At 43.4% G+C, this 22,736-nt stretch overlaps 1 protein-coding gene across 4 annotated transcripts in view; it reads left to right on the top strand.

The window, feature by feature from the left end:
- CORO1C (coronin 1C) overlaps window positions 1-22,736 on the top strand; it is a 76,243-nt gene that overhangs the window by 17,836 nt on the left and 35,671 nt on the right. The window contains exons 1-2 of one of the 4 annotated variants that reach the window (XM_060612486.3): window positions 9,058-9,078; window positions 9,751-9,950. The exons of 1 other annotated variant lie outside the window; for it this stretch is intronic. In XM_060612486.3, coding sequence (XP_060468469.1) covers window positions 9,756-9,950 — 195 coding nt within the window. In that variant the 5' untranslated portion in view covers window positions 9,058-9,078; window positions 9,751-9,755. Of the gene's footprint in view, window positions 1-9,057; window positions 9,079-9,750; window positions 9,951-19,075; window positions 19,301-22,736 lie in introns of those variants that run through there. 2 more of the 4 variants (XM_060612485.2, XM_060612484.2) reach the window with 2 other exon arrangements.

Raw genomic sequence — 22,736 nt, 5'->3', positions numbered from 1 at the left:
TTTGTGGAAATATAAATTTGTGCAGCCATTATGGAAAGAAAATGGAATGTAAATCTGTGCATCCATTACGGAGGTTCCTCAAAAAATTAAAAGTAGAATTACCTTATGGCCTGGCAATTCCACTCCTGGGTATTTATCTATCCAAAGGAAATGAAATCTTTATCTTGAAAAGGTATATATGCACTCCCACGTTCATTGTAGCATTATTTACAATAGCCAAGATTTGGAAACAATCTAAGTGTGCAATCAATAGATGAATCGATAAAGAAAATGTGGTACGTGTGTATGTATTGCATATGTATAGATATAAATGTATATGTATGTATATAGAATATATATGTTAGAATATTATTCAGCCATAAAAAAGAAGGAAATTATACCATCTGTGGCAACATGGATGGATCTAGAGGGCATTATGCTAAGTGAAATAAGTCAGGCAAAGACAAGTACTGCATGATATCACTTAACGGTTTTTAAAAAAGCCAAAGCAGAACTCATAGAAACAGAACAGTGATTGCCAGAAGTGGGGGAAGTGAGGTGGATGAAATGTGTGAAGGCGATCAAAAGGTACAGACTTTGAATGTTCAGATACATAAGTCTTGGAGCTGTAATTTACAGCATGGCGACCACAGAAAAGGTAAAGAACTTTAAAAAAATAAATTTATTATGATAGTCTCTGGACAGTCAAGACCTAACTCTTAATCCTTTTTTCTGGCGTTCAGTATTACCTGGGGATTTGGGCAGAGGAGATGACTGCCCATGTTTCTAAAGTAGAGTTTCAGCTAAACCCCAGAGAGGACATTTCATAGTTGAGCCTATGCTCTCAACCTGTTCTCACATTATCTTTCAAGGACCTCAGTTTTTTTTATAATGAAAACCATTTTAGGATAGTCCCAGTCTTTTTTTTTTTTTTAAATTTTTTTTTTTCAACGTTTTTTATTTATTTTTGGGACAGAGAGAGACAGAGCATGAACGGGGGAGGGGCAGAGAGAGAGGGAGACACAGAATCGGAAACAGGCTCCAGGCTCCGAGCCATCAGCCCAGAGCCTGACACGGGGCTCGAACTCACGGACACGGACCGCGAGATCGTGACCTGGCTGAAGTCGGACGCTTAACCGACTGCGCCACCCAGGCGCCCCAGGATAGTCCCAGTCTTATTAGAAATATGGGTAGAACGATAAACTTTCATATTATAAAGCCTTAGATAAGGTTTGTAATTTTACACTTGGTGGAAATTAAAAACCACGTTGCTTTTTCTCACATCTAAAGTCAATTTATTTTGAAATTTGTGAACAATTCTTTGATTTGCTTAATGAATGACTTATTGCTACATCTTCTCCACTGCTGTGACAGTCCTACAATTGTAAAGAAAGAGCCCTACGCATTTTTAAGAATTTGTACTCGAGGGACCTAATGAACAGGTGACTTCTCCAGAGGTCAACTCCGACAAGACATTTAAAATTATACCTAGTATTTCTTTGGACTTTGTGTCTGTTGTATTAGTTCAGGATTTTTCATTTACTCTTTTTACTATAATTGAGCATTAGATTTCTTTATAAAGTATCTTAGTATTGGGGGACACTTCAGTTCTATAATTTGGGACAAGATTATTTAATAAAAGAACTAAGATTGGATGATACATTTCAATTTGGAAATTTATGGCTGAGCACGTAAAAAAAAAAAAAAAACAAGAACAGTCAAACACTAATGCCATTTCATAATGCAAGCAGCTTCTCTCGAGAGGAGGGTTTTTCTGTTTGAGATAGATCATATTTTTTCCTTTAAGGGGAAAATTGAAGTGTAGTAAATACCATGCTGAGGTAGGAGAACATAAATTTTGTGAAGGGTCCTTGATAACTGATGCTAGTTCTCTTATGTGAAAATTATACTCTTGGCCCATAATCAGTAGGGAATTGATTTGGATCTTTTCTCTTCGGGTAGAGAAACCTATTAGGGAGCTCTTAAATAATAATTGCTGACATTCATTGGATAGTGCTTACTATGCTTCAGATTCTGTACTAGGTACTTTGCAGACATTTTAAAAAACTGGTTTGTTGAAATATACTGTTGACCCTTGAACAACATGGAGGTTAGGGAAACTGACCCCCTGTGCAGTCAAAACTCACAGTAACTTTCGGGGCATCCAGGTGGCTCAGTCTGTTAAGCGTCCGACTCTTGATTTCAGCTCAGGTCATGATCTCACAGTTCGTGAGATCGAGCCCCGCATTGGGCTCTGTGAGCCTGCTTGGGATTCTCTCTTTCCCTTTCCCTCTACCCCTCCCCCACTCATATCTTCTCTCCCCCCCCCCCAATAAATAAACTTAAAAATCTGTACATGACTTTTGACTCCCCCAAAACTTTACTACTAACAGCCTACTGTTGACTGAGAGCTGTACCGCTAACATATACAGTGGATTAGCACATATTTTGTATTACATGTATTATATACTGTATTCTTATAATAGAGTAAGCTAGAGAAAAGAAAGTGTTAAGAAAAATTTAAGGAAGAGAAAATACATTTACGGTCCTGTACAGTGTTTATTGAAAAACATCTGCAAGTGGACCTGTGCAGTTTGAACCCATGTTGTTCAGGGGTCACCTGTAATTCACATACCGTACAGTTCACCCATTTAGAGCATACAGCTCAGTGGTTTTTAATAAACATATTTACAAATATGTGCAACTATCACCACAGTCAATTTCAGAACATTTTCATCGCCTCAGAATGAAACCCTATACTTGTTAACTGTAACCTTTTATTCTCCTGTTGTCAGCCCCCACCCCCCCCCACCCCCCCCCCCATTCCCCGGCAACCACTGATTTACTTTCTGTAGCTGTAAATTTGCCTATTCTGGACTTTCATGTGAATGGAATCATAATATGTAGACTTTTATGATTGGCCTTTTTTACTCAGCATAATATTTTCAAGGTTCATCCAAGTTGTAGCATGTATTACTACTTCATTCCTTTTTATTGCCAAATAATATTTCATTGTATGAGTATATCACATTTTGTTTTCCCATTCGTCTGATGGATATGCAACCAGTGGGTGGTTTCCACCCTTTGGCTGTTGTGAAATAAGCTGCTAAGAACATTCATGTACAAATATTTGTTTGAATACTTCTTTTTAATTCTTTGGGGTGTATTTCTAGGAGTGGATTTCTGGGTCATATGGTCACTGTTTAATCATTTCAAGAACTGCCAGACTGCTTTCCAGAACAACAGCACCATCTTATATTCCTGCTAGCAGTGTATGCGTGTTCTGACTTCTCTGCATCCTTGTCAACATCAACACTTCATCCTTGTCAAGTTATTCTCTGACGTTTTGATTCTAGCCATCTTAGTGGGCATGAAGTGGTATTTCTTTGTGGTTTTGATTTACGTTTCGCCAGTGACTAATGATGTCCAGCATCTTTTCATGTGCTTATTGGACATTTGTGTACCTTCTTTGGAAAAATATCTATTCAAGTTATTTGCCCCCTTTTAAATTGGATTATGTGTCTTACTGAACTGTAGGAATTCTTTATATATTCTAGATACAGAGGCCTTATCAGATACATGATTTGCAAAAATCTCCCATTCTGATGGGTTGTCTCTTTCCTTTCTTGATGGTATCTTTTGAAGCCAAAGGTTTTTAATTTTCATAAGATCCAGTTTATCTACTTTTTATTTTGTTGCTTGTACTTTTGGTGGTGTCATGTCTAAGAATCCCTTGTCAGATCCAAGGTCATGAAGATTTACTTCTATGTTTCTTTCTAAGAGTTTCATAGTTTTAATTCTCTTATGGGTTATATCTTTACCCATTTTGAGTTAGTTATTTTATATAGTGTGGGTTAGGGTCAGGCTTCTTTTGTATGTGGCTATCCAGTGGTCCCAGCACCTTTTGTTAAAAAGGCAATTTTTCCCCCATTGAATGGTTTTGGCACTCTCGTTGAAAATCATTTGACCAAAGATGTATGAATTTATTTCTAGACTTTGAATTTTGTTCCATTGATCTGTATGTTCATCCTTGTCTTGATTTTCATTGCTTTGTAGTAAGTTTTGCAATAAAAAAATACCGATCTTCCTAATTTCGTTCTTTTTCTTCAAGGTGGTTTTGTTTTTGGGGGGTTTCCTTTGCAGTTCCATATAAATTTTGGAATCTGTTTATTAATTTCTATGAAGTCAGCTAAGATTCTGAAAGGGATTGCTGTAAACTTGTAGATCAGTTTGGGGAGTATTGCTGTCTTTTTTTTTTTTTTTTTTTTTAAGGACGCTCCATACCCACTGTGGGGCTTGAAATAACAACCCTGAGATCCAGTGTCACATGCTCTACCAGTTGAGCCAGCCAGGTGCCCCGGAATATTGCTATCTTAATGTTAAGCCTTCTGATCCATCAACACTGGATATCTTTCCATTTAATTGTGGTCTTCTTTAATTTCTTTCAGCAGTGTCTTCTTGTAGTTTTCAGTGTACATGTCTTTCTTTCACCTTCTTAAGAGGTTGGGTTTATTCCCAAGTTTTGTATTCTTTCTGATACTACTGTGAATGGAATTGTGTTCTTAATTTCATTTTCAGATGGTTTATCAAGAGTTATATAGGGGCGCCTGGGTGGCTCAGTCGGTTAAGCGGCCAACTTCGGCTCAAGTCATGATCTCGCCGTCCGTGAGTTCGAGCCCCGCGTCGGGCTCTGTGCTGACAGCTCAGAGCCTGGAGCCTGTTTCAGATTCTGTGTCTCCCTCTCTCTGATCCTCCCCCGTTCATGCTCTGTCTCTCTCTGTCTCAAAAATAAATAAACGTTAAAAAAAAAATTAAAAAAAAAAGAGTTGTATAGAAATACAATTGATTTTTGTGTATTGATCTCTTATCCTGCAACCTTGCTGAACTTATTAATTCTCATAGTTTTTTAGTGGATTTCTTAGGGTTGTAAGGTCATGTCATCTATGTTCAGAGATAGTTTGACTTCTTCCTTTTCAGTTTGAATGCCTTTTCTTTCTTTTTCTTGTCTAATTGCCCTGGCTAGAACCTGTAGCACATTGCTGAATAAAAATGGCAAGAGCAGACATCCTTATCTGCTTCTCGATCTTGGAGATCAAGAGAGAAAGCCTCTTTCATCATTGAGTATTGTGCTAGCTGTGGGGTTTCTGTTTTGTTTTAATCGGTTTGAGGAAGTTTCCTTGTATTCCTAGTTTCTTGAGTGTTTTTATCATGAAAGTGTTGGGTTTTGTCAAGTACTTGATCTGCGTGAGACGATTGTACAAGTTTTGTTTTTATTCGATTGATATATGTTACCCTAGTTGATTTTCAGATGTTGACCTGACTTTGCACTCCTGGGACAAGTCCCACTTGGTCATGGTGTATAATCCTTTTTATAGGTTGCTAGATTTGGTCTGCTAGTATTTTGGTGAGGATTTTTGTGTCTCTATTCATAAGACATATTGGTGTAGTTTTCTTGTGATGTCTTTGATTTTGGTATTAGAGTAATACCGGCCTCTTAAAATTAGTTTGGAAGTGTTTCCTCCTCTTCTGTTATTTGGAAGAATTTGTGAAGAATTGGTGTTAATTCTTTAGATGTTTGATAGGCTTTGGCGGTGAAACCATCTATCTGGACCTGGGTTTGTCAGATGTTGTTTTTAACTCTTACAAGTACCAATTCCTTCGTTGTATAGAAGAGGAAGCTGAAGCTCAGAAAGGCAAATTAAGTAATTTGCTAGTAAGTGGGAAAACTGGGATCTTAATCCAAATTACTTTATGTCAAGTTCTAGGATGATAACAATAGCTGACATTTATTGCGTAATTAGTTAGGTGTCTCTAACCTAACCGTACGAGGTGCTTTAACGTGTTAATCTTCTGCTACAATCCCAACACCAAGTGCCCATTTAGTAGTAACTTCAGTTTTATGTATCTCATACCCATTTTCACGTAGAGAATCTGACACCTAAGGAGATTCAGTGACTTGCCCTACTGAACCTGGGCCAGAAAGTAAATGGTACAGCTGTGCTTCTCACTCACAGGGCTGTCTGACTCTGGGGCCTGCCGTCGTAATTGCTTTCCTCTGTTGTGTGCAGCAAAAGCAGCTGTGCCACATGTGGACAGCTGAGCCCAGATCAGGTCCGACCTCGGATGTGAATGGGTGCGCACCACCCTCCAAGTTCCACTTGAACACGCGGGGCTCAGTCAGCACTGCGCCGTGAAGCGCGGTCTTCTCTCACTGCTCTGCTATGTAGCCAGCGCTCCGCTCCGTTCTGACTTCACGCGGTTAGGCTGAAAATAAATTGTCACTACGTGTAGTACAGAAATGACTTTTAAGGGTATTTTAGTATGTCAGTCACCCAGCAGAGTCGCATAATATTTTTCAACGAGGACATCCAGAGCACTTTACGTGCTTATATAATATTCATATTGTTAGTGAGATTAGATGGTATGTAGCCTATTTGAGTAAAGACGAAAAGCGGGTCTCTCTTTTTTAAGTGAAAGGCCTTGAGGAAGGCCTCAAATGTCCATTCACATTTCAAAGGAGGCACAGAAAGCTGACCTGATGCCTTGTGTGGGTGGCGGGGCTGGTTGGGTGGTGGAACTCACGGAGGGAGGTTAGATTTGGTCTCCTGCCGAGCAGAGTGGGTGGCGTCTGGGCCTGGGAGTCCCCGGAACAAGGGCTGGAGGCTCCACTCCGCAGAACCAGGTTGTCAGTCGTGCCGCTCACACCTGTGCTCACACCGGTGCTGGGCGGCGTCATGTCCAGGGCCCGCGGCCTGGCTTCTGCCGAGGCTGGTGTGGGGCCGTCCCCTGGAAGTGCAGCGCTGGAGGAGGGTGTCTAGCTGCTCTTAATTTTAGACTTTCAGGCAACTTTTTCCGCAGCCAGCCGTATCCCACATCCCTATCTTTAGAGGCGTACAAGTTTTCTTCTGAGTGCTCTGCGTTTTCACAGTGGGCCTTGGCGGGCATCGTTTTGGTGAGATTCTCCCCCTGAGGCACTCAGCTGAGTAGAGAACATTCATACTTAAGTCCGTTACACATGCATGATAGCTTTCTGTCTTCCTAGATTTCATTGTCACATTTTTTTTTTTAAGATTTTTTTTTTTTTTTAGGGGCTCTTGGGTGGCTCAGTGGGTTAAGTGTCTGACTGCTGATTTCAGCTCAGGTCACGGTCTCATGGTTCATGGGACTGAGCCCTGTGTCAGGCTCTGTGCTGACATCGTAGAGCCTGCTTGGGATTCTCTCTCTCCCTCTGTCTCTCTCTGCTCCTCCCCCCATACACATGCTTTCTCTCTCAAAATAAATAAATGAACTTTAAAAAAATAATTTTTAACGTTTATTTATTTTTCTGGCAGAAAGAGAGCACGAACGGGGGAGGGGCAGAGAGAGAAGGAGACAGAACATGAAGCAGGCTCCAGGCTCCGAGCTGTCAGCACAGAGCCCGACGTGGGGCTCGAACTCATAGATCACAAGATCATGACCTGAGCCGAAGTCGGCCGCTTAACCGACTGAGCCACCCAGGCGCCCTAAGATTTATTTTTTTTAAGTAATCTCTATACCCACCATGGGGCTCGAATTTTCACAACCCTGAGATCAAGAGTCGCATGCTCCACCGACTGAGCCAGCCAGGTGCCTCCACGTTTGCTTTTTCGTAGGCTTTCCAGTGTCCTTTTTCTTGCCTTTGGTGTTTACACCTACTTTTATTCCTTTACAGCATTTTATTAGGATTTCAGGAAGGAGTGGAGATAAATGCGATTTGTATTTCTTTTGTAAATTACCTCTTAATGTCCTTTGTAAATTTTCTGTTGGGGTTTTCATGTTCTGAATTTGTAAAAACTTTATATGTATATGAACGAAACCTCTTTGACATATGGTAACGGTACAGTCCTTTCTTTTCTGTAAACTTACTTTCGAAACACTTGCTGGACGATCGTGGGGAAGATTCCAGCTTTTGCTAACTTATACAGATGGTTGTATAGGGAAGTGGATCCTGAGACCAGCTGACTGTACCTTGACTTTTGTATGGATGTGATTTTCTTGTGGTTTTCACCACCTCATAGAAGCTGTCTTATCTAGTCACGCTTGAGAACTACTCATACTGTTTCACAAATGACAGACTCTGGCCAAGTGGAAGCGAATAAGTTGCCATCTCCTCTACCAAATACTCTAAATATATGGTCCTGGTCGTCAGCTGGAAAGGTCTGGGAACAGCTGGGCTGAGGAACACGGGTGCTCAGCTGCCTGCCAAGCGTTTGTTGCCTCAGCCCAGCCACATGCCCTAGGCTTGGAAAGAGTCCACTTTTGCACATGCCTTGGAAGGGTAGAAGGAGTCTCTGGCAAATATAAATGATCTCCCTCTGCGTTTAGCAGTGGGCCCAGAGCCATGAGGAAGGGAGTCGTCAGAGGGAAGGAATTAGCAACAGCCCACCATGTGTCCCATTTGGCACGAGTGGACAGGTGTTAACCTTCCTCTGTGCATAGCAGTCAGGAGTACTGGTTTTCAGCTGACTTGTCAGGTTTGACCATGTTCCATTTCCTCTTATGTTTTCTCCAGGCTCCTTCTATCCTAGCCAATAGGAACAGAATGTCTTGCATTAGCAAGACAGGAAAATTATATTGGGTGCAGTCTAGGAAACTTTGATCAGGTGAGGCCTGGTGATAAAGCAGCTTTCAGTGCACATGTCTCTGGGACACCTGATGGAATTTGGAGTCCATCAGTCACTTTGGAAGTGACCCTTGAGGAAGCCCAGAAACACCAGCTCAGTGTCACTTCCCCTTTCCCAGGTCCCCTGGTTACTTGGGAAATGGCTGTGGTGAAATGGCTATGGTGAAATGACATGAAAACCCAACCTGGTTTCGTTTCCCCTCCCTGAATTATTCTTTTCCTCTGATTCCTACTGCCATGATCATCCCAGATCTTTCTCAGGCCTGGTTCACTGCCACGGTTCAGCCAGCACCTTGCTTGTAGCTTCTTCTCGTCTACTATGCTACTGCCATCCTAAATGCACTTTCATTACACTACTTTATATTTAAACCTTTGCTTCTCTTTTCTAAGACCTGGCTTTTGACCCGTCTGCTGTGTTAGTCACAGTCCTGTTGGCACTTGGCACCAGGAGTTCTGTTGTAAGTTGCTCTGATTATTATTCCTACGTTGGAAGGCTCTTGAAGACCAGGACGGTTGCTTACGTCTCTTGAATTTGCCACCACACATAGCTGGTCTTGTGGAAACACTCGTAAGCAGGCACGGTTCTCAGCGGAGTGCTGATGTCTGGGGAAAATGCTCAAAATCTGAAAAATTACCTTGGCAGACTGAGGAAAAAGCCACAGCGTCCTAACTTTTGGGGGGTTTTCTTTAGCTTCAAATTCACCACGTAACTTCACTCTGGAGTTTCCTTTTCTATAAATGGGGAGGGTTGGAGTGAATTATCTTTCAATTCCCACCCAACCCTGAAAGGCTAATTTTCCTTCGTTCTTTGCCTTGATCTTTGTCCTGAAATTAAAACTGATGAGCTGTTTCTGGATCTTGAATTAGGAATTTTTCATTTCTTTGTAGTTCTTTCCCTGACGCATTTTGCAGTTTTCTCTGGGTATGTGCTGCTGAAGGAAATTCGGATTTGCCATTTGGCTACTTTTTAGGAGAGCAGACAAAATGCCGTATCATTCTGATTTCTTTCTTTCTTTCTTTCGTTCGTTCGTTCGTTCGTTTTTTTTTTTTTCCCCTCAGAGTTTCTCGTTTGTAAAAATAAAGCTTTCAGGTAGGTGCATGATTTTAACATAATTTTTGCTCTTCTACAGACACAATGAGGCGAGTGGTACGACAGAGCAAGTTTCGGCATGTATTTGGACAAGCGGTGAAAAATGACCAGTGTTACGATGACATCCGGGTTTCTCGAGTGACCTGGGATAGTTCCTTTTGCGCTGTCAATCCCCGATTTGTTGCCATAATCATAGAAGCGAGTGGGGGCGGGGCGTTCCTTGTGCTCCCTCTGCACAAGGTAAGTAATCTGACTTTCCATTCTCTGAGACACCCTCTGGTAATCTCGATTTATTCTGTCATAGATTGACTTTGGGGATTGATAGTTCACTAAGACTTGTGTGCTTGCGGAGACCATTAGGCTCCGATGTAATTGACACTCAGTTCCACACACTTTACTGATCTCATCAGTTTTTTCTAACAGAATCATTAAACAGAATGGTGAACTCTGTTCTGGGTGTGGCTGCTGTGGATAAGAGATTATAATGATGCTGTGAGCATGGGCAGGCACAGGCATCTTATGATTTTGTTAATAATCCTCTTCTCACAGGAGTTTTTCTCAAAAATGCAGTTTTTAAGAGGAGCAGAAATTTGTAAGTTAATCTTCCTCCTCTTCCTCCTCCTCCTCCTCCTCCGGTGTAGTGAGTGATCGGTTTTGAGACTTTTTGGTCTTTTGAATGATAAGTGGAATGAGAGCTTAAGAAAATGTCCCCAAACAGTGCAGGTTTCAAGTCTGGACAAGACTGAGTTTTAGCATAGAATCTAAGCAGTGCAAATAAGCGGTAGAAATAAAGGGTCTTTACTGAAAGCTGTTCCGTGTGACCTTCAACCTTAGCCCACTTCCCGGTCTCCTGACTTTCTCCTTCCAGAGAGCCTTCTCCAGTAGGGGGAGAAGGTAGGAGATTTGGGAATTTCTGACTGTTCTTGAATATTACAGACGAAACTCGGTACTACTTTAACAGGAAATCACAGCATTGCAGATCAGGAGGGAGGGGGTGCTGAGAGAGAGAGAGAGCTTGCAAAGCATCCTTTTGTAGTTGGCTTCTAGGAGGAAAATAAGTTTGGGGAGTCCTGAGCTCTAGTGATAAGGGCTCAGTACTGGTGAGGACGCAGGTGTTGGGTCACGTTACAGCTGTTTCCACTCTGCTGAGAACATTGGGTCCCCCTGACTCTCAGCCATGCATATTAGGGGTACATCTCATAATGGACCGTGTGATTCTGAAAGTGGTTACAGTAAAGTGAATTGCCGTCAAAGTATCATTTCCCATTACATTTTGGTGTTTTTTCATTGGGAAAACTCTCACTGGGAAAACTTCCAATTCTCCTGTACTTTATTTTCTCTCAGATGCTCATGACTGACTCATTTTAACACCTGATTGTTACTTCAGTGGCCCGATGGATGCGATAGTCCACAATGGGACCGTCTCACTACAGAAATAGGAGAGGGATGCGTTTTGGAAACAAATTTGTTAAGTGTTTTCCAAATGTACCTTCCTTATTGGCAGAGCTGGTGATTATATTTTAAAGGAGAATCTTTTCATTAAGTTGAAATTTAATTTTCTACTTGAATACTTTTCTTTCTGTGGAGAAAATGGCTGTTTTGTGGCAAATAATACATTACAGTATTATAACTGCTTACCTGATTCTAGAGTGGGAGTTTGAGTTTACGGTCAGTCGCGTGTGGTGGGTTTGACAGTGGCCAGATGAGAGGACACCTCAGCTTGTCAGCCGAGATCCAGCAGTACCAGACCACCGCCATCTGTTTGGGAGTTTGCGTTTTTATTCCCCCTTTTATAGACTGAGGGATACGTTTGGGTTGGTTTTTTTCCTTCAAAGAAATGGAAGAAGCTAATTGAGAAGCCCGAAATAACTTTTGAATGGCTAATCTTTGTCTGAGTTGAGACAGTTCTCTTCAAGTTCTGCACCCACAAAAGGCTCTGTGAATCCATCTTGTACAAACCATGGGAAACTTTGAGCTTCATTAACACCACTTAAGGGAGACCTGCCTGTGGTTCCTAAGCTAACTAGATCTTAGGATTTGGTTCTCACTTGCATTGGTATTTTGTTCCTTTCCCAGTTTTGTAGGAATTAAGATAGAATAAGTTACCGTGTTTGGAAGAAGTGTTAGTTTTTGGAGGAGCCTCAAGGGTCTTTTTCCCAGACAAATACACGGTCTGGGTGGCTCTGCTCCTCAAAGATTAATTTGTTTTGGAGGAGGTGACAGCCTGGCCATTGGAAATGAGGTCAGTACTTGGGAGTTACTGACTTTTGTAATGGATGGGTTCACATGTACCATGTGGGATTTTTGTGTCCTAAAGTGTCTGTATTTAGCCCTTAGAGTCGCTGTGGCATAGAGGGAGAGCGCGGGTCTGGGGATTGGGGAGCCGGGTGGTTCAGTCCCGGCTCTACCGCAGACTTGTACTGGGACACGGATATGTCACTGTCCTTCCTGCAGTTTCAGTGTCTTGACAACTTTGAGATAGTTTTATAACGAGGTGCTGCTTTTGTTTAAAGCAAACAAAACCCAAATTCTCACATATAATACGAAATGATACCCGAAATCAAGATTGCAGGCAACGATGCTCTGGGTGTGTGCTGGGCTCCAGTGCGTGCTGATAGTCTGGAATCACTCTAAACGTGAACTGTAGGAGACGGGCATGGTTTTTAATGACCATCTCAGAGACTTCTAGTAATGTCCGTCCCTCCCCTTCTTTCTGGCTATAGACAGGCAGGTTGGTTTTGGTGATGCTTTGGGGCTTTCTGCGCATGTTAATATCGAATACGCACGTATCGATCTTCAGATGTATTGTGACTCTTTCAGGAAGGCTCCTGTTAAAAAACACGGCCTTCCATGAATTTCTCTTCAAAGCCGGTTAGTGTCAGCAGTAAATAGGGCTTATTATTGCTACTTCGTGAGGCTTGTGGTTCGATTCTGGGAAAATCCTGATCTCTGTCTTGCGGGACTTAAAAAAATGGAAAGAGTAGCGGAGACAAATACAGTAAAACACATACATAAGCAAGAGGCAAACTTAGGAATGAATGTATATTTATTTTAAGCGTATGGTTTCTGAGGTTTTTGTTAAGAAGGTTGTATTAGGGAGAGTGGGATCGTAGGAGGTCACTGCTAGAGGACTACAGAAAGTACTCAGCCCTGAGGTGGAGTGATTTCGATTAGCACGCATGGTTCAGGATCTCTTTTGTAATGTTCCTCTCAAGCTGTGGCATGCCGTGCTGTCATGACTTGCAAGGTGTGGCTTAATACATTTTCTTAGGATTTGGTCTTTCAGAGGATGAATAATAGCAGTCTTGCAGAACAGAAGTTGGCTTTGTGGTTTTGACCATAGGGATGGCCCCCCCCCCCCCCCCCCCCCCGGCTCGGTTACACAAGCTGCCTTGTATCAAGAGCATACAGGTTTCAGCTCCCCGTGTGCTGTATCACGTGGGCATGAACAAGCCTCTGCTGTTGTGGGGCAGCCGCACTGGTGATGCGGGATGGGGCATTCCCATCCCTGTCGTGAGCTGTGGTGGCTCAAAACACCGGTGTTTGTGGGACGGTACGTGTGTGTGCGTGCACCTACACACTGAAACTTCAGATCACAGTGAATCTAAATCCTGACTTAAAACAAGGGTGGGGGGGAGCTGTTAGAGTAATACGCTCTTGATCTCTTAACGTTCACTTAAGTGGAGGATGCAAATTGGAGGGCTCCTATCTCCCCTAATTGCTTTCTCCCTTCCTCCCTGGACCCTTCCGACTTGGGGTTTTTGGGGTGGTGGCTAATTTCATCCTTCCGGTAATTGCCTCTGAGGAAGTTGAGCTCTGGGCCATGGTGGGCTGGGTGTGGGGCCAGGCCTCTGTTAACCTTTTGGGTCACTGTCTCCTCTCCTGGTTCTCTGGAATAGCTGTGCGGTACCTTCTTACGCACAGTGATGTTTCTCCCGTTTGTTGTAGGAACTGTGTGTGGGGATATTTGCGACATTGCTTTATTTATGTCTCTGAGCTATCTTTTCAACTCCTTTTGTAGTCTTTATCAACTAGGGTTGTGTGAAAGAATTCAGTCCAACAGAAAATAATTTCAGTAAATATTTTCTTGGTTCTCTCAAGGATGGGACATGCTATGCCTTCTAGATGCATACGAGAGAAATTAATTCGTCACATACACGTGTTGCCTTAGAGCATCAGGACTTAGTTTTCTCACAGAGCCTGGGTTGACAAGGGTTGCTTTAGAGTGTTTTTCTTTCATAACGATTGAGGAAGAAATCTTGATTCATTTCGGTCAGTATCCTAAGTACCTCTTCTCACTGTCTAGTATGCAACTCAAGTGTTCTCTCGGACTCAGAGTCAGGGGAAGGTCTCCTCTGGGTTCCCTTAGCTGCTTGTCTGTGCCACTAGTACCACAGCCTGCACCGTCACATTGGACTTGAATTATTTTCTTAGCCACCTCACAGATAAGGGGAGGATGCTTATAATTACAGCCTCTTGATCTCTTTGACAGTCACTTGGATGGAGGATACAAACTGGATGGCTGTTCGTACAGTAGCCCTTGGTAGAGGTTCTCCAGAATCTGGCCTTAATCCATTGTGGTGGACCTACAGGATGTCCTCCAGTCATTCTGCCCTCGTATTCGCGGTGTCCTGTGGCCCCCCACCAACTCCCCCCCCCCACACACACACACAGTAAATAGGGCTGAACGTGTAACCACTGGGATATGGTAGAATTGATGGCATGTGACTTCTGAGACTAGGTCATGAAAACTTACTGGCTTCCACTTTGTCCCTTTGGGAAGCACCATGTTTCGAGGACACGTAAACAGTTCTCTGGAGGGGTCATGGGACCTCCTACCTGTAGTCCACACCAGCTGACCAACCATGTGAGTGAGTGGTCTTGGAAGTGGATCGTGCAGCCCTGACTGACATACTGACTCATGAGAACTCTGAACCAGAACCACTCACATAAGGTGCTTTGGGACTCCTAACCCTCAAAGTATGAGAGAATAAATGTTGACTGTTTTCAATAGCTAGGTTTCAGGGTAACTTACTAAGCAGTGGTTGATAACTAATACATGTATTCTTCAAATATAGCAGAGCACTTGACTCATAATGTTAGGTCACACAATGTGTGAATAAATGAGTTACTAGTAGCGACCTAAAAGGCCTTTTGGTAGTTTTAGGCACTCTTTCCACACATTTATGTAGATACGTAGATAGATTCAGGTATATAACATTCTTAAATAAATCTTAAATGAATAATTGAGGGATTCTGTACAGTGTCAAGAGAAGATTATATGGCAAGATTTGGTTATCCTGTGTTCCACGATACTATCATATAACCTAAAAAATGTGTTGGAACGTCATAGTCACTGTCCTCTGTGTAACTTCAAATTATGTTATTGGTTTTGGGGAAGAGTCAGGAATGTTAATATTGATGGTGGGACTGAAGGTGATTTTTATTTTTTACTTTATAATGACCTGTATTTTTTTCAAAATATTTTACAATGAACTTATTACAGGTAAAGCTTATTTCTAAAAGTATTACCAGTAATATTATCAGAACATGTATGAAGAGTTCATTGTTCTTTAAGCTTGAGTGAAGTCTAAAGCAGTACCTTTTTTTTTGCTTTTTTAAAGGCTCTTTTTATTTATTTTTAAAAAATGCTTATTTTATTTATTATTTTTTTTTACATATGAAATTTATTGTCAAATTGGTTTCCATACAACACCCAGTGCTCATCCCAACAGGTGCCCTTCTCAATACCCATCACCCACCCTCCCCTCCCTCCCACCCCCATCAACCCTCAGTTTGTTTTCAGTTTTTAAGAGTCTCTTTAAAGCAGTACCTTAAAAAAAATCATATTTATTCGTCCACCTACTCATACTCAGTCCTTAGACATTTGAGTACCTGCTCAACGCCAGGACCTTTGCTGGGCTCTTGCTCTTAAAAAGCTTTGGTAACGGTTGACCTTGATCTCTCCGGTGGGGAGCTTTGTGTGCACATAAAGTTGTCTGACACAGTGATGAGAGATGAGTTCCAGCTGAGGCTCCTAAATCAAGGAAGACATCACAGAGAAGGTTCTACTGGAATTCACGTTTCTCCTGTGTGTAGGAGCCAGGGATGAAACAGAAGAGGAGCCCAGCCAATTCGCTAAACTGATGAGTTTGAAGAGGTGCTCTGTTCCCAGAAGGACAGAGAATGAGGTGGGAGCCACATTCTCCCTCAGATTCCTGGATCTTGGGGAGTGGAGGTGGGTGTTTGGTGAAACTGGTGAAATGGGATGTTCCATCAGAGGGATTAAGAGGAGGTGACAGGTAGCTTTTTGGCAGAAACACCAATTCTTTCATTCTCTTTGTCACTTCCAGTGTGAATAGTGCAAAATTGGTGTTTTCCTTAATCATCATATGGACACGAACCAGAAAATAAGCAGCACCGTTCTCCATTTTAGGATTGTCATAACTGGATCAACACAGCATCGTTCCTGTTTCTTCTTCAGCAGACGGCAGTGACGTCATGTCATATTCATAAAAATGAGACTCGGGTGTGACATCAGAATGTGCTTGGAGGGTCCCCTTCATACATGGTGTCTTAGTTTTTGCACTGGTTAGGGTGGCTTTCATCCCTGTGTTCTGCAGTTGCAGAAATCAAAACTCAGATTGAGTGATTGCCCAGAGCTATGGGGTCTTTCGTGGATTAGAACCTGGGTCTCTGAGTCTTTATTTGATTCGTACATGTGTATCGTGTATATTTTTGATGAACATTTTCCCCCACTGAGTGCGAAAGATTTTTTTGTTTTTGTTTTGATATAGAAACTGTGGTCTAATTGATACTTAATCCTTTGCATTCTTTCTCTGGGGTTAGAAGGCTTAATAACAAAACGCTTGCTCGTCAGGGCTTTGGTTCTGTCAGTTCAGAGAATTGTCTTAGGGTTTGGAAAATACTGGGTCTGTACCATGCCTCGAGGACACGGCCGCAGCGATGAGATCTCACAGCACTTCACATTACTGAGGGTGTCCTTTAAGCGCCAGGCACCGTGCTGATAAGTGCCTTCTTTCACGGTCTAGTTCCAAAGAGACGCCAGTCTCCTGATGGTGCTTTTCTCCATGACCCCCAGTCACTGCCAGCACCTGCTGGATTTGCATGGGCTGCGTCTCCCCCTTACTGTACACGGCTGACAGGCAATTTCCATTCCCACAAATAACAGTGATCCGTTTTGGACAAGGGTAGCGACGCCAGTAGCCCTTTGTACAGATGTGGACGTTTGGCACATGGTAGCTTTGGTGTCACGGGCAGGGGATAATTTTATTCAGTGCTAGTATCCTGATGTGTCATGGGATGCCCATTCACGCCTCCTGAAATAGACGCTGTCTGATGCCTGAGCACCTTAAAACTTAAAACTGTCGATTGTATGGGCCTTGAAAGGCTGGGAGGCAGGGGTGGGGGGAGGAGGATGCAGGGGAAGGGCACCAGGTGCAGAACAATGACTTCCAAATTATGTCACGAGCCGCCAGCCACACGAGCACTGTACGGCCTCATTACCACATGAAGTGCCACAGAAGGGCCCTTTCATTTTCTCCCAGTGACTGTTTGCCACAGTCTTGCTATAGGGGCTCGTGGCGGGGGGATACACTGCTCACCCCCAGTTAACAACGGAGCACAGAATCCTGGCAGAAGGAACCTCACAATGTACCCCGGGGCTATTTTTGATTACAGTGAGTGGCTGTGACTCAGAGTGTACCCTGGCAGATGACGGCTTCCACCCTCCCCTCCCCATCCTCCTCCCCTGGAGATGAGCAGGCAGCCTGTCCTTTGTACGTTTCCTTGGCCGCCTTCTCCTGCCGCTGCAGTTCACTGATCTGTCCACAGCAGCCGGCCCGCAGGCCTGACAGGGCTCTGACAGTGGTTTTTACCATATATGGCCATCAGAGCTCTGGGGCTGTCAGCCGGCCAGGATAATTTCCTTCCTTTGCTTTGATTGGCTGCTTGGTGGCTCACAGAATGGTGGGATCTGGGAGTGTGTGGTGAAGGGAAGCCACTGAGTCAAGTGCAAAGAACATTTAACTCTTTGCTGGTTTTTTGGAGCGTGGATCTGGGCTGAGCACACGGGCCAGTGCTGCCTGCAGAAGCCCTCGGTGTCCAAACGTTATAACCTAAGTCTGGGGAAGCGGCAAAGAAAAGGTTTCTGAACTCAGATCACTCTGAAATAGACCCAGGGTTTAGTGGACAAACATCTGCAGTCCTGATTTGTCCAGAAGCCTCCTTATAACCATGTGCAGCAAATTTCCTGCTGCCGAGTTGAATATCTGTGCTCGTTAGGGGTGGGACCTGAGTTGAGTCCAGGGGAGGCTGAGCTGGGAGGGGTGAGTGATGGAGCACGTGTTGGCTCTCTTAGAGGAACGGTGACTTGGGTTTCTTTTCTGGCTGAGCTTTGTAAGTCATGAGTAAATGATACAGTCTGCTGAATTGGGTCTGTCCTCCTGTCCTGCGTGTTTATAACTGCTGCAAGGTGTGAACTGCCTCTGCCATGGAACCCAAGGCATTTACCTTAAAAAAAAACCCCAAAAAACAACTTCCGCTATTTTTCTGGTTTTCATCCCTACTTACTTCAGGGAGGGTGGATTTTTATTCTGAAGCTTGTATGTAAACCCGTGCAGAGCTGGGATTGAAAGGGGTGGTAGCTCTGGAACGCTTCGTCATTCACAGAGGGTCCTGGGGGAGACCCCTCCAGTGTCATTTGCTTAGTACAAGCAACCGATTACTCTGCTTCCTGGTTTGATACTGAATGGTTGAATTTCCTCGATTTGCAGTTATATCAATAGTTATTTTGCTTTTCAGCTTCTGCTTTCAAGCTGAATTTTATTTTGACTAGATTCCACCTCATCTGGGGTTCCTAGTTTTTTGTTTGTTCTCAGACCAGAAGTGTTTGGAATTACGTGTCTGTAGTGATGAAGTTTTCACTTTACAGATTTTTTTGTTAGGAAATACAGTGTCTATTCCCGATTACGTATTTGGGTGCAGTTGAGTAAGGAGACGTTCCCTTCCACTGTTTTTGCTTTCTGATAGTGAAATCAATAGTTTTACAGTAACTTCCCTCAGATTCTTAATGAGGACTTTTAAAATGGTCTATGCAGTATTAGACCCAGGTTTTAAAGAGGGCCCGTGATCACCAAAATAATCTGTTTGGCATTTTCTCTCGTACCCGTGAAGACTGTTGTTTTTCGCTCACAGGCAGGTGAGGCCTCTGCAGAAGCGCCCTGCGTCTCCCTGGCAGCTCGAGTGTCTGGCTTACTTTCCAGGACTGGGTAACCCAATCTGTGTGTTTTATTCCAGGGCACCTCCGCTTACCCTCAAGGTTGGTGTTTTTGGTTCTCTTAAAGTAAAACCTCCTCCGAATGTACTACTCCTGGGTCAGGAGCTATCCCTCTTGGCGACCAGCTTGTCCACAAGTCAGATATCGTGTGCCTCAGTCTTTCCAGTCTGCCGTGGAAGTCCCTGTCTCATCACCTGTGCCTCTCCCCAGCTATCTTCGTGTGAAGCAGCAGGGCCTGAAGAGATTTCAGCAGAGCGTGTATCTACGTAAAGAATACCGATACCAGAGAAAGGTAGTTGAAAAACCAGAAAGCCCACTTTAATAGACATCCTTTTTGGACTCCTTTGAACTCCACACGGTGTGTATGGAGCCCTTCTGCCTGGTGGAAAACTTTTCCTTAGCTCCTGAGCATTTGCTTGACTTCCCGTCCTCCTTACGGAGTTGGGGAGTTCTCAGTGTGTCCCTCCAAGGCCAGCAAGGAGTTACTGTCAGTGCCTTACAAAAAAGATCCTCAAATGTATGGACGGAATGACAAAGTTATTGAACTTTGGGCATATAAAGTGATTTTGATTAACATTTTTTCCTAAAATAAAAACTTACGTGAAGATAAAGTAGGGACAGACAGTTTGCAAAATCTTTATCTCTTGTTCCTTGATTCAGGATACGGTAGGGGTTGTGTTAGACCCTTACATCCGAGGGTAGAATAGCCCGTCTGGATAATAAGCACAGATTATAATGATGGGTCATGAAGCGGCTGGATAAGATGACTGTAGGTCCGAAGCTGGAAAGGCGCTGGGAAGCTGCCGTGCCGGACCAGCCAAGAGGGATGGTGTGGACTGTTCTCAGAAGCCAACACCCTGGAACAGTGTGGGTGTCCGCGTCGCTGAAATGCCAGGACGTCAGCTGGAAAGACGTCGTATGCGGAAGGAGCGTCTTACGGGGGAATGCTTGATTTGACTGATAAAATTAACGTGTCACTTTTTTTAATTTTTTTTTATTTTTTTAACGTTTATTTATTTTTGAAGTAGAGACAGAGCATGAACGGGGGAGGGTCAGAGAGAGAGAGGGAGACACAGAATCTGAAATAGGCTCCAGGCTCTAAGCTGTCAGCACAGAGCCCGACGCGGGGGGCTCGAACTCACGGACCCGTGAGATCATGACCTGAGCCGAAGTCGGACGCCTAACCGACTGAGCCACCCAGGCGCCCCAACGTGTCACTTTTTAACACCGTGGGAGTTTATTAACTTTTTGGAAACCTGTGTTATCATGAGAATGAGCCTGCTGGGCAAAGTGCTGGGTAGCTGTACCGAATGGTAACATTTTGAAAGAGCCATCCATTAGATGCTCCCAGAGCGAGCAAGCTAATGTGTGGATTGAAAATGGTTATCATGTAAGGGGTCGTTGTTACATCAAGAAACAGTCATTCTGAATGATCTTTTATAGAATGCAGAGGTCATGTTGGCAGCTTCCTACTGTTGACTTTGGAGTTTGGGAGGGTGAAAATGTCTGCTGGTTCATCTGAGATATACCATTAGCTCCTTTTATTTATTTATTTATTTATTTATTTATTTATTTATTTATTATTTATTATTTATGAACTAGAGAGAGAGCAGGGAAGGGACAGAGAGAGACAGAAGATCTGAAGCAGTCTCTGCGCTGTCAGCACAGAGCCCTACGTGGGGCTCAAACTCACAAACTGTGAGATCATGACCTGAGCCAAAGTCGGACACTTCATGGACTGAGCCACCATTAGCTCCTTTAAAGACACATCCCAGAGTGGAGCTCCTTTATAGGAACAAGTATGCAAGAGGACTACTGTACACATTTTTCCGTAGATATTTAGAGCGTTTTGGTTGCTCAGTACTGCTCTCAGCACGTAGGATGAGTTCACTTCTTAAGTATGGATTCCTTTGTGTGTGTATGTTTTAAAGTTTTTATGTATTTCTTTTGAGAGAGAGGGGCAGAGCGAGAGAGAGAGACCCCAAGCAGGCTCCGTGCTGTCAGCGCAGAGCCCAACATGCACGGCTCAGTCCCACAAACTGTGAGATCATAACCTGAGCTGAAATCGTTGGATTCTTAACTGACCCGAGGCAGCCAAGTGCCCCAGTAGGGGTTCCTTTTTGACATGAGGTGTGAGAAGTAAGGTGCACTGGTAGATGGAGGTGGGACAGTTACGGTTTCCCATTGAAATGGATGGGAAATGTCTTGAACAACCAGGACTATCATGTCATAAGAGTTACACTGTATTTTGTATATACCTCAGGAGGAATGTGTTTGCAAAGTTATTTACAATTACAAGTGTTCCTTCTTAGAGCAGTTAGAGAATACATTTACTGGTGCTTAAATTTTGATTTCACTTTCCCCTCTCCAAACATGCCTGTTGGAGGAAAGTGTTGCCTAACTTTGGGTTTAGTTGAAGCGTCAGTTTTCCAGGAGCTCTTTTCAGTTTTGTGGCTGCTTTGAAATTTTTGAGAACTTTCCCCAAACCCAGAGTAAATGATAATGCTGGTGTCTAGGTGGTTTTCTGCCACGATGCGGATTGGTGGCTGGAACATGTCAAAGCCATCAGCCTCAGCTCGGGCCAGCCACATGGAAATTGTGCTGTCACACCTCTGCCTTGTGCCAGCTGTACATGCACTTTGGAGGCTGAATTTTCCCTGGGGCTCGTGTTGCTGGGCCCCGGGCAGGCCAAAGGATCTTTCAGATAATGATAGTGCATGACTCGGTGCCCTGACCTAGTCCACTGGTATTCCCCAAGTGTGTGAACGAGGCTCGGGGCCGGAGCCTTTGGTAACCTGGGTCATTTTTTGCCCCTTGAGTTGACTTGCTGGCAATTCCCACCACTTGGAGTTTTAGCTAGAGAGGTGTACATAGAGTTCTCCCATGGCAAGTGGCTGGGACTAGGAAGTAATCAATAAATTTGTACACATTATTTAAAGCAGGGAGTCTAAAGAGTGACAGACTATTCTCAGCTAAACTTTCAATTCCATGCTAGAAAAGTGGGAATATTCTAGATGATGCAGCTGAGGTGTGACACATCCTTAATGAGACAGTGACCTGATTTGTTAGTAAATGAAATTATTCGCTATAGGAGCCTTGGAAAATTGATAGGTAGTTCTTAAAATAAACCACCATTTAGTTAAAAAAAAAAGGGGGGGGGGCTGGCATTAAATTCTTGTAACTCTTTTTTTCAGCCTCTGCATTTATTTACATTTGCTGCTTAGAAGCTCAGGTGAGCCATGTTGCCAGCCTGACTTAGAGTGGGTGTCTCTTCTGAATGGCCCCCCACACGCCAGCAATTAGACATGGATGCCTCGGTTCGTTGACCGGATGATGAATGAGGATGCGTCATGGGTAGGAATGAGAAATACATTCTCATTAAATGCTAGTGCAAAATGTTTCTCAGAACGGTGCGTCCACATCTTTACCATATACGGCCACTGTTGTGTGGTTTCTTTCAGTTTCCTTGTACCGAGCTCTCAGCAGTCTATAAGTGCCCAGCTCTGCCCTTTTAATAACATATACTCATAGGGTAAAATATGCTGTGCTTTTCTCTTAATTGATTTTATTATGGGTAAGAAGATACTCAAGTGTAAGCCCTTGAAATCGTGATCGCTGACCCTTGATTGATTTACATACGTCCTGTATGTAAAACGATTAGGGCACATTTATTTTTTTCAAAATTTTTTCTTCTTTTTAGAAAGAGAGCTTAGGCTCCATGCCCAGCA

The sequence above is a fragment of the Panthera onca genome, chromosome D3 (genome assembly GCF_046562875.1).
Source record: "Panthera onca isolate mPanOnc1 chromosome D3, mPanOnc1 haplotype 2, whole genome shotgun sequence".
Taxonomy (NCBI): domain Eukaryota; kingdom Metazoa; phylum Chordata; class Mammalia; order Carnivora; family Felidae; genus Panthera; species Panthera onca.
This window is presented reverse-complemented; position numbering and strand designations above follow the sequence as displayed.